This window comes from Anabrus simplex, chromosome 8, assembly GCF_040414725.1.
Source record: "Anabrus simplex isolate iqAnaSimp1 chromosome 8, ASM4041472v1, whole genome shotgun sequence".
Classification (NCBI taxonomy): Eukaryota; Metazoa; Arthropoda; class Insecta; order Orthoptera; family Tettigoniidae; genus Anabrus; species Anabrus simplex.
In genome coordinates, this window is record NC_090272.1 from 65,042,300 (window position 1) to 65,055,149 (window position 12,850).

Sequence of the window (12,850 nt, forward strand, 5' to 3'; positions counted from 1 at the left end):
GTACTAGAGGCTCCCAGTTTACCCTAAACCTGTCTCCGCCATCTTTGCCCCATTGCTGTTGGACTGGATCGAAGTGAAGAAAGTAACAGGAAAAGTGCCACTGGCGTGGATTTGTTTAACGAGGATCCCAACTTGCCAGGAAGTGAACCTCACACTATGGTCTCGAAGGCATATCCTGCAGCACATGTGAGATGAGAAGTGCAAGGTTAGGCTCCAAGATTGCTACTGACTGCCGCAGACTCCAGTTATGAGTGACTAGTGCCTTCACAGCCAGTCCATCTGGCATGACCTCATCCGCTTTCACAACCATTGGGAACCGAAGTGAGAGGTTCCTCCTCTGCTTGTTTGCTGTTAGGTCTTCAAGTGATGGATTCCAGTGTCATTTCCTCCACTGAGGGGGGCCATCACCCCACCTAAAGGAGCTCATACTCTCAAAGCCATTGGCCCCTTTAGAGAGTCAGATTATTTACCACCACCCAACAACTCGGCGTTAGCAGTTTTACAGCTGGGTGGCAGACCAGCCAACCCTCCTTCTTTCTCATTCCGGACTTGGGACCGGACAATGGCGGAGATCTTAAAACATTAGATGGATGGCATTTAAACCAAAACAGAAATACCAAACCGGAGATAGAGAGAGAGATATGAACAGAAAATTTTGTGACAAATCCTCTTGCTCCACAGAACAACCAAAACCACTTTCTAGCCAATGACAGATATTTTCTTAAAAGTCTGAGAAACAAGGTTCATGGTATCTCCTCTATCTCAGTTTGCTTATCATTTTATTACAAAATCTAAGGAGTAGCATTAAGAACATCATCAAAGCTATTTTGTCGTAGAGTTAACGGTTATTACTGTTTTAAGAGGAAAAGCACATCCCCCTGTAATTCATATAGTCACTTAGTTATTTTACATATTATTGAAAAAAAATATTATTTAATGATTTTCGGAATTGTCATGAAAAAATATACATGAATATGTACAGAAAAGGATATCTTTGTCTTTGATGTGTATTTGAAGTCAGAGGCAAGGAGGGCTTTACCCCCTCCCGCCCAGTTAAATTTAAAAATTTGCAAAGTTGTTTTTGTTTAATGAAATTGAACTTAACCAAAGTTCGCTAGTAATAAATAGTAACTATATTAACTGTTGGACTCATCCTAGCAGTGGCCAGAGGACTGGCTACGATAGGCTGCATGTTGGCATGTGTTGTTTACCTCAGCAACTGCCGAGTCCAGAGCTTCACAACAAGTCAGTCAATCCTTAATTTCTTTAAATGTACGGTTTTCATATTAAAAATGCATTAATACAGTACTGGTTTCAATCTCATAAGAGATCATCTTCAGCTGCTGAAGAACATTAAAAAGATAAAACAACAAATACATCACTTAATACATTACTTATTCTAAGCCAACATACAATTTTTTATATTAATGATAAAATGTGTGTGATGACATATTAAAAATAGTAATACATATTTCATGTATATAGTTCCCTTCACTCATATTGTTCTTATATTTAAACATTTCTTTTATAATAGATCTTCTTCCACTTCGAGGTGGGTCAATTGTAGATCGTTAATCAAATTTGTTGTAGTGTAAATAAAATTGGTTAGAACTTGTCCATTTTGAAATAAATGTTTCTTAGTTTGAGCTGGGTCTAATGTCTTGTTGTGAGTAGCGCTTTCCCGCTAGTCTGTCTGGCACGACCTTGTCCGCCTCCACAACCATTGGGAACCGAAGTGAGAGGTTCCTCCTCCGCTTGTTTGCTATTGGGTCTTCAAGCGATGGATTCTTGCAGGTTGTTATTCTTCTTCTTCTTCTTATGATGATGACGCCGTCTCCCTCCGAAGGTTGGCGATCCAATTTATTATGATTACATGCGAAACAGCAGCATGGAAGATTTCTATCGACACATGTCCATACCACCACCGCAAGTCTTTCAGCCAGGAATTTCTGTCTTCCCACAGATCTTTTCCCGTCAATCTTCCCTTGAATGATCAGTCCGAGAAGTTCATATCGTTCACCTCTCATGATGTGCATGACGTAGCTGAGCTTATGCTCCTTGATGGTTATGAGAAGCTGAACTGGGTGACAACATCCTTTGCTGTGGGTATTATAATTGTGAACCTGTTTGTGGTAGACCACAAACCAAGACGACGATGGTTACACTCAGTTTTTAATGATTTAAAGATAAGAGGTATAGAACTAAAAGAGGCCACAGAACTAGTTACAAATAGAGGATTGTGGCAGCAGTTAGTAAATTCATAGAGGTTTGCAGGATGAATGTTGCAAGGCATAATAGTATGTAATGAAGATGTATGTATGATGTAAAGTAAAGTTCCCAGAAGGAAATCATAATTTAATTTATTAAATGTAAATGTTATAATTGTCATTTCCTTTGGACACTTCTTGATATGAAAGGCAAAGGCAGGCATTTATACAACTACACATTTTCCCTAATACACCATCACTGCACTGTCACTGCATTGTCCTACACAGGAGGCTTGCAGTGGTGTCTCAACAGCGCACTAGCCATCAACATTTTGGAAATGTGTGGTAATTCAACTGACGAGCCCACTGTCATACTGGGGTGAAACATTGGTAATATCACAATTGAAAAGACCTAAGAGCTTGAGTGTTTTTAAATATAAATCTGCATCAACATCTTTTATGTTCAAATTATTAAATTTATTGTATTATCAACTGTTTTGATACTAAGATATCTATAAGTATTCATAATATAGTCTTTTCTTTCCCTGTTAACCAACATTCGCATTAATTCAATGTTCCACCGGCCTATTTACATCGGATAAACAGGTCTCTGCTGCATAAAGGTACAGACGTAAAGATGATTATATATATATATATACATAGATATGAATAACTATATTACAGTAAAGGGTAGACATACAGATATGAATAATTATAATTTCATCTATGGAGGAATGGTTTTAAAAAATATTTCTTCCTTTACAGACAAATGGGAGGATCACCTGGCTCACCCATTCCTCTATCCAACTTTCTTACTTGGGCTGGAAGCTTGAAGTTCCGTGGCATGTCTCTCTTACTTCGATCCCCAAGAAGTGTATTGGAATTACTAAAGGAATCTCCGTAAGTTTAAATTAACACTAGTGAACCCGTACTGCTCTGCAGCATTTGTTATAAACAGGTCAGATAACTCTTGATATGCCTGTCATAGTCATATTGTTTTGCCTGCCCTTTTCAATGGTTTTATGAACATTTAATGAAAAGCGTGTTATGGTATGCTGCAGTTCGTTGTCTATATATATTGCTCCCTTCTTACCGGGCTTGCTCAGCCGGAGAACGAGAGTGCCAAGGGTGGACCGTTCGTTGTCTGGCTTTGCTTATTTCTGAAGGCAGGGAAAGAGACAAGGACTAGCGACAATAACACAAAAATATCAAACAACAGATTTTTGACATTTATTACAAACTAGCACTCAACAAATTAAATTAACAAATCTTGATGGTTAAATTATTTTCTCTTCTCCGCCAGTTCATTTAACACTGCTCATAATCTCTCCAATATCCTTGACGACATTACTTCTGTAAATATACAGACGGATATTAGCCTACTTCTGGCTCAACGAAACAAAAACAAAAATAAAATTTTTCATGGGAGGACCTCCTCTCAATAATGTCATTATTATTTACAAGTTGAAAGAAAATGAGAAAAACTGTGATTCATATTTTTCTTGGATGTCGGAATATCAGACCTATTTATGTTTACATTTACTATCTCAAAATAGAACTTTCCTTTTTTAATGTACTGAATTAAATGTTACCTCAATTAAATTGAGAAATAATGAAACCAAAATCTTATCAAAATATTACTCAAAAATGTCTCCATTGGACTTAATTTCACACAATCGTGCTTGTACAATAATTATTAATCTGAAACTTTCTCTAATATTTCATCAGACAAACGTGATATCAATCTTTAATGTCTGACATTTGTAGTGAAATTTTTAACGTTGTAGGCTTTACAAAAAGAAATGGTGAACTTTGTCCAAAAATAATTCTTTCTTATTCATTACTGTATGGTACTCTGAACCTTTCTTTACTTAAATTCAAAATAAAATTCACTAAAGGTTTAACTCTCAAAAAGTTAGATCAACACAAACAACGATGCTGATAACCAGGGCTCAACGTAATGAACACGTGGCCGAGTCAAAACCATAGTCAAAGAAATATCACAGTTTACTGAAATAATTACCAATCACACACACAGCATTCACACTAAGACACACGAGAATTATTTACAATGAATTCTAGCCTTTGAATATTATGTTTGATTTTATTCTAGATATTTGAAATTTCTTGATGACGGTATTGGGTAAAAAAAAAATTTATTTACGCCCCTTAGAAATGTGATGAAGTCTGGATGATCACTTAGTTAAAGAAGATGAAATTTACAACGTTGTTCATGATAACATCGGTGGTTGATATCTGAAAAAATTGTCGTCTACAGAAACGCACATAGTACAGGTCAAATATTAGCATTCGCTTTCATGGTTCATGAGTCATGACATTACTATTACTCAACTCCATGTATATCAATTAACACATGCTCCACTTGAAGAAATTAGTCCAACAACAAGTATTCTCCAAATAAGGCTCAATAAATGGATTCACAAGTCAATAACACACAGTAAATAATCCATTCTCAAGTCAATAAAATACAATAAATGATCCGTCGAGATTCTGCCATGTTCCAGGCTCATATTCATCCTAATTGAGCACACATTAACATCTCACACACAAGATCAAGCAATATTTAAACTCATGACCCTTATTCATTTATTGAACCCGAGATGAAAATTTATTATTATTATTATTATTATTATTATTATTATTATTATTATTATTATTATTATTATTATTATTATTATTATTATTATTAGGTGTGCTAGATCTCAAATTCGCGCAAACTAGGATTCGACAATATGCCAGATGACACTAACACGCCTTAAATTACACAGGAAGAAAATCTTACATAGAAATCCGGCGTAACACAACATGCCATAAATCTGTCCACACAACTTCAAAAAAAAATTTCAAAATTGAATCATTAATTATCGGTGAGGACAATGATTTTTAAATCACACTAGACTATTAAATGGGACAGCTAGAATAATCGTAGAAGACACACACACATTCTAGCTATTCTAATAGAGACCAGTAATCACTCACACACAAAAGACAATACTACCATATCCCATGTGAAAGAAGGATGAAAATATTCAAAACTACTGCAAGACTAGAAGAAATATTACCACTAATGAATAAGTAAGCATTATTTCTACAAAGATGAACAGATAAACATTAGAAAAGAGTACTTAAATGAATGATGAAACTGGATCTCTGCCGATGATCTGGAACATGTGGTAAGTTATCTGTCCTCGGTCGCTATTTTCCCATGTCAGAGATCGCCTACATTTTAGCACACCATTTTAGCCATGATCTTCAAAGTAGAGTTGTGGTAGGCTTCCTCTTCACAGTGTAGCAACATCTTGAAATACTCGATCCAACACATGGCGATTCTCTTCCTTCTTCTCGTACAGTAGAAGCTGAAACTGACAAACAATTTTAGGATGTGTTCCGTACACATACGCGATGAATTTAAAGATGAAAAATACGTAACTTGTTTTTGAAAATCTGCCAAACTCGTTGATCCAAATATTAATGAAGGGTGACTGATTGTACTGCCAAATAATTAATCCAAGAAGCGTCTGCGTTGTGAATGTAAGAACATCATCGGAGTATACAGCAAAATAGCACATCGAAGTACACAGCAAAAGAGTTCACAGCACGTTGAAGTACATCGCAGAAAAGAGCACGTCAAAGTATACAGCAGCAGAGAGCGTTTCTTCTGGAAACTGGGGTATTTAACCATATCCAGCACAAGGGGTGTGTCACTATAATTGTCCGTAATTGGCTGACGTCTAGCATTTCAATTCTCGAAAGTACTTCCGTCTGAGACATGACATGCGCGATCCATATCGAGGTGACCTTGGTTCCTCTCAGTAGGCCATGTGGGGACAGCTGACAGCTCAATTTAAAAAATCAATATATCGCTCCCCTCGCCAACGAGACCGGCTCTGGACAGGTGAGACCTTCTCTGTAACACAGGGCTGGAGGATATCGCCCGTGCTAATGGAATGATAATCTTATACTCGCAGGCACAATAAATACTTATTGTAGGCCAAATTTGAAGGGGACAATATATTACCTTTTTTATCCCGCAGTTCTTAATGTAAAACTTGGTATTGTGTCATAGAAGGCAATGGAATTTTTAATTGCAGTTCTATATAGATCAGTTGACTTTTGAGCTCATAGATTAGTCTTGAAGGAGCGTGTCTTGCCAGGCAGAGAACTCTTTTAAGATACATGGCATTCATTCTTTCTAATGTGACTAGGTTATCCTTCGATAGGTGTTCCCAGATAATGTGTAAGGCGTATGTCATGATGGGGTCTGTACATAGACTTTTTTCTCTTAGCAGCATGTAAGTTATTAGGAACGCTCTGCCATCTGTTGAATATATTTGAAAGCTGGGAAAGGTTAGAGAATCAAACAGTATCTAGCAGGGAATAGTATTCTTCTGTGACCAGAGGAAGTGTATACTCTCTGGCTTGACAGGTAGTAATCAAACATGGCTGTGTGCAATGACTAAGGGTGAAAATCATATATCAGAATATTAATGAAAGTGTTAGTTGCTTAGCAACCTGCTAAATACAGAATGTATTGCGGGTTAGGGTAAGCCTTTGCCTGCAATTATTGGAGTGATCATTTAATGATTTGATTTTATGATTACTCAAAGTTGGCTGAACTTAAAGACCTATCAATGTCTCATGATTCACTGGCAGGTAATTCTGGAGTGAATAAAACATAAACAAAGTAAACTGGTCCAGTAGAACGGATAAACGGATTTGCCAAAGCTGTTTTTAGTAAATTCATTTAATATATAGATATTGAAAATTCGATGATGATGATGATGATGATGATGATGATGATGATTTTTTTTGCTAGTGGCTTTACGTCGCATCAACACAGATAGATCTCATGGCGATGGTGGGATAAGAAAGGCCTAGGAGTTGAAAGGAAGCAGCCATGGCCTTAATTAAGGTACAGCCCCAGCATTTCAGGGCTGCCAACAGTAGGATTCGAACCCACGATCTTCTGGATGCAAGCTCACAGCTGTGCGCCCATAACCATTAATGATGATGATTGTTTAAAGGATCCTAGCATCTAGGCCATCAGCCCCAGTGAGGATTTCTCACTGGATTGAGAATGTTATGTGCACCGCCACGGTCCACACAGCAGACACCAGTGGCAACCACACTCTGAAGATTGCTGTTATTAGACACAATATGTCCTAGAATAAAGTAATGAGAAAATAACAGTAGGCAAAGCATCACAGAAAAAAAAAATTGATAAAAGAACAGGAGAACCACAATACCAGACAACAGAACAAATAAATATAAAAAGGGTGAAAGCACAAGAAAAAGGAAAAACAATTAACCAAAACATCAAACACTTCAACAACGAAATGAAAAAAATGTACTTATCAGTACTATACAGTAAAGCATATCCTGCACTAAAATGAACAAGAGGCACTGTATCCATGGGTGAGAACATAATACGTAAAAGAGGAGATCCTGTTACCATATATTCTTAAGGGAAGGATAATCTTGGCACAGCAAAAAATAACATAAATAACTCTAGCAAAAAATAACATAAATAACTCCCCAGATAAAATTAACAAATTGAATGAATTAAATGGAAGTAAGTTAACATTACATATAAATTAAAATTAATAATAATAACAAATTCCATGGAATAGTTACCAAGTATATATATATATATATACCCCAAAAAATAAGTTCTTCTTTCTAAGGTATTCATGAGGTAAGATGAAAATCAGTCACCATGGCTCCACCACTGAACAGTGACTGGCATCATTCACAGACAAGCAAGAAGTCCTCGCGTAGGAGGGGAAGGGGAAGAAATCCTATGATTCCGAGCATTATACAGTGCATGCGCAACAGGATTTAAAGTAGCAGAAAGTTTAAATACAGAAACGAGCTAGTCTCTCAGGATATAATGCATTTAAAATTAATGCATACTGTAGTCAATTAGATGTGGGTATTTGTTTCAAAGAGTAGACTCCAACTGACACAGTTCTTCAATGTATGTAGGGTACTGGAATAAAATATCATTCATAAATTCGGTACATTATGGCTGGCATGGAACCCATCTCATTTCGATTTTGAGAAAGCACAACCTTTCTGATATTACTGAAGAACAGATTGTGTATTTGTATAGCAGTGCAATGAGAACTTGTTGAAAGCAGTGGTGTAGGATGTTTTTGAGACAGGTAATGTTCTTACATTTTCAAATGCAGTCCAGTCTATTGCAAAATTATGTTCTTTTTTGTGGTTTTTGTTTCTTATTTTCCTTGTGTGACTGCAAAGTTTTTCAGTTGCTTCCAAAAGCTTTTTTCTTTACTTCTTCTACCTAGCACCCATGGTCCATGACAGCTTAAAGCTTTAAGGCACTATTTTAAGACTAAGCACACTTACATAACAATACAGCAAACCTCGATCACAGCATTTTTCGTATGCTGGAATCTGTCCTGACAGAGATGGACACAGCTGCCTAATGGAAGGATGATGTGCTATAGAGGGAGTCAGGGGTGTTGCCATGTTGCATGTGTGCTACATGTAAATATATACCATATAGAACCTTTATCAAAAGGAGATGGAGTGCACCATTTTACTGGATGAAAACTTTCAGGTGCTAGCAAAGCAAATTAAAACAAATAATATTACAAGGATCTGAAAAACCGAGAGAGTTGACCATGTGGTTAGTGTCGTGTAGCTGTGAACTTGCATTTGGCAAATGGTGATTTTGAATCCCACCCTGAAGATGGTTTTCTGTGGTTTTCCGTTTTGATGATGCTTGTTGTTTAAAGGGGCCTAACATCTAAGGTCATCGGCCCATTTCCCATTTTCACACCAGGAAAATGCTGGGGCTGTACCTTAATTAAGGTCACACTCGCTACCTTCCCAATCCTAGCCCTATCCCATCCTTCCTATGCCGAGAAATCTTTAATGTGTTAGTGCGACGTCAAACCACTAGAAAAAGATCAGGAAACCAGGATAATTTTAAGGAAAGAAATATCATAAATATTATGAAACATCACAGTGTCCATCTCAGAATCCCTGGGGAACACGACCCTGCTTCAAAGTGATGAAATGAAAACAAAAGTACACCAATCTGTTGTGCAACTTGTCATGAAGAAAAGAAAAAACCTTTATTATATAATTTCTCAGAGTGTTGGTTATAAGTTACTTTGAACATTTTGTGATAATCTGGCAATGATTAATATGTAAAATGTGACTTCCGTCTCTTATAGATTATCTTTCTATTCAGAGGCAGATGTTTTTCATATCATTCAAAGGTAGCATAGACAGGGTTCTCCACTAACAGCTAATATTGCACAAACTAGTCATTGAATGGTACATTCATCAATATCTGCAACATTATGCTTTCCCTACATCAAAGTGGAAAGGTTTTTGCATGAGTGGCAACTCCTCTAGTCCATTATTCGTACACAACACAACAAAGGACCATTATTCATAAGTAAGATTGTGACCAATATGGTACATGATCAACAAGCTAAATTGCAGTGCCAAATTGAACAATCTGGTATGAAAGCTTTTGCTTCCATGTAGTGTTCCATAATGTGAACATATTTTTTCAGTAAGTTAAAAATCATCACTCAAAGCAAATTAAATGTATAATAATACAATATTATATAACCAGTCAAGTTGATTCTCTCTAATGAAAAACTGTATACCAGTACATAAAAAAATCTTAAGAGGAACATAGAAAGTGCCTCCTCAAAGACTATGTTGTACACATTCAAGTATTCCCTAAGCAATGGTGGAAATTCTGGCTAATCTTACCACAATTGGTGCAAACAATGACTTTTTTCAGGCCTACTAGTATTTATTTTGATAAACATACAGGGTTTATCTGGAGACAAAGAGATTTATCCATTTGACTTGTGCAAGGAATATGAATGTGGCATCCTTCTGGTTCAAGATCCCCTCAGTAGCTACGCTAAACAATGAGCCAGAATAGCATCAACATCACCTCATCCTCACTGACAGAAGGAGACCATCAAAGTGCTCACCCTGAAAACCCTACTGCCCCAGAGTACAGTGTCACCTCACCGAGCTCGATAGCTGCAGTCGCTTAAGTGTGGCCAGTATCCAGTAATTGGGAGATAGTGGGTTCGAGCCCCACTGTTGATCAAGGCCACGGCTGCTTCCTTCCAATTCCTAGGCCTTTCCTATCCCATCGTCGCCATAAGACATATCTGTGTCGGTGCGACGAAAAGCAGATAGCAGAAAAAAAAGAAACAGTGTCACCTCAGTGTACAAGGCATTTATAGTGGAGTTCACTTTTGCAGAGCCTGGTAACTTAAGGGAATGTGGTAGTGTGAAAAGACCAAAAATAGCTTTTTTTGTTTATAGGTTCAAAAAATTCTCCTTTCTTTCCTAATTATGCATATGGCATATTATTAGGAGCAATTTTGAGGTAATTACGGATATTTTAATGTAACCATATATACGTCTACGTCTTGTAGTGCCATGCCTTCATTTTTTTTCCCAGCAATATTTCATGTTCTACTTTATGTAACTGAGAGCAGTAAAGTTTGTTGTCTTAGAGGATTATTATGTTCGTCACATTGGTCAGCCTGAGTCTGCTTTAATGATCTTCAATTGTTTTCCCCCCTTCTTAATGTTTATGATTACGTGTCATATCCTCGTTGATTTACATTGTGATTGTGTTCAGTAATGTGTATCTTGCTTGCTATTTATTTTCTAAGTGTTAAAAGTGTTTTCTAAACAGAAATTCTGTGGATACCAGCATACAGCGTCTGGGAAGAAATAGGAATGTGAAGAAGCTATTCCTGATGAAATTACTGAGCAAGATACAACTCCATCTGCGTCCAGAGGTTATGAACGTCAGAAAGAGAAATTGACTGAAAACACATATATTTTGCTGGCAGAGTAGCTGAATATTCAACCAAGGAAGGCAGACTGAGAATAAGATAAGAGAAGGAATGAAGAGGAGGAGGATTATTGCTCTGAAATGTTTTAAAATCATGGGCAAGTTCTTACTCAAATTTCAGCCTCATTTTTCTCAAAATACCATTTTTGCACAGTTATGTACCTTCTCCTTGGAAACAAAAAAAGCTTATAGACAAAAAATCTCCATCACATACTGATCAAATACCAGCACATACACTGTAGTAGAATGGGTTTGATTTCTTTAATAGTTGTTGAGATTATAATTAAATATGAACCAAAAATTGTTTTAAAAAGGCTCAAAAATGTGCTTGATTAATTTTTTTAAAAATGAAATCAACCATAAAAGAATTCACTGTAACTCTGCTATAGAGTATTAAGCTCATGTACTTCATTGTATGTACCAATATTCATGACTGTGTCGTCTGGATTATAAGAAAAAGGTACACAAATGAGCAGTGTTTCTTTCATTTTAAAAGAAATTGTAAACTTCCTTCACTGCTCACTGGATCAATCAATCCATACTAAATTCAACAGATCTATACCTATAAGTCATTGTAACAATATTTAAAAATTTCATATTGTTCAAGTAGTTTAGATGATATTAAGGACTTATCAGTGACACGCATTTACACTACCCATTCTCCTTAAGCAACAAGGACGCCAACTTCGTGTTAGGTGGGGTTTTTTTGTTTTTAGCTGCCAAAACATTGCATGGGGCTACACCGATCAGAATGAAGTGGACCTCGAAGAATGTGCTGAGACCAATGACCTGCAACTGTACCATGACCCGGAACTGCCATTGTCTTTCAATAGTGGCAGGTGAAAGAGAGGATATTACCCCAACAACATCTTTGCGTCTTTCAGAATTGCAACACAGTGCAAGAAGCAAATGGAAGATCCAATCCCCCAAGCTCAGCACAGACCTACCATCTGCAGAATCAGTGCATTCATGAAGTCAAAGCAAGTAACATTCAGAGGAGATTTAACTTCACAATGGCCAACTGGAAAAACTTCAGCAAGAACCTTGATGCAGAAATAGTTAAGATCCCTCCACAACCTGAGATGTATGACATTGTAGGACAGACTTTAAGAAAGTCTGTAGGAAAACTATACCATAAGGATGCAGAACTCAGTACATTTTAGGAATGTCAGAGGACGCCAAACCCCTGCTAAACAGCTACCAAGAACTTCGATAAAGATCCATTTGCCAAGCTTACCATTGAAGCCCTCTCCTGTGAACTATGTGACCTTGCCACAGTGGGGGGGCTTGTGTGTCCCAACGAAGCAAGTAGCCGAGCTGTAGGTGCAACTATGTTGGATGCGTATCCGTTGAGAGACTAGACTAACAAATGGTGCATCAAAAAGTGGGGAGAGGGGAGTAGCAGCCTTTTGGAAGTTGCAAGAGTAGCAGTCTGGATGATTGACTGATACGACCCAGTAATAATATTTAATATGGTTTAGTTATGTTGATATTGCTACACAGCTAAAAACAATGGGAAACTACAGCTGTAAATAACTCCTGAGGACATGCAGCTCTCTCTGTATGAATGAATGATGTACTGATGATGGCTTGCTTCCATGTAAAATAGTCACCCATTCAGATTTTTAGGTGGGGACTGCGTGAGAGGGGGCAATCATTGGGAAGATGATAACTGATATTCAGCATGAAATGTTAGAAAATTGAATTGAAAAGGGAAATGGACAGGCTAAATTTAGATGTAGTTGGTATA

The 12,850-nt window shown here is 37.1% G+C and overlaps 1 protein-coding gene across 1 annotated transcript in view; it reads left to right on the forward strand.

Moving 5' to 3' along the window:
- LOC136879295 (uncharacterized) overlaps window positions 1-12,850 on the forward strand; it is a 192,953-nt gene that overhangs the window by 97,783 nt on the left and 82,320 nt on the right. Inside the window, exon 7 of the mRNA XM_068229050.1 lies at window positions 2,973-3,107. Coding sequence (XP_068085151.1) covers window positions 2,973-3,107 — 135 coding nt within the window. The remainder of the gene's footprint in view (window positions 1-2,972; window positions 3,108-12,850) is intronic.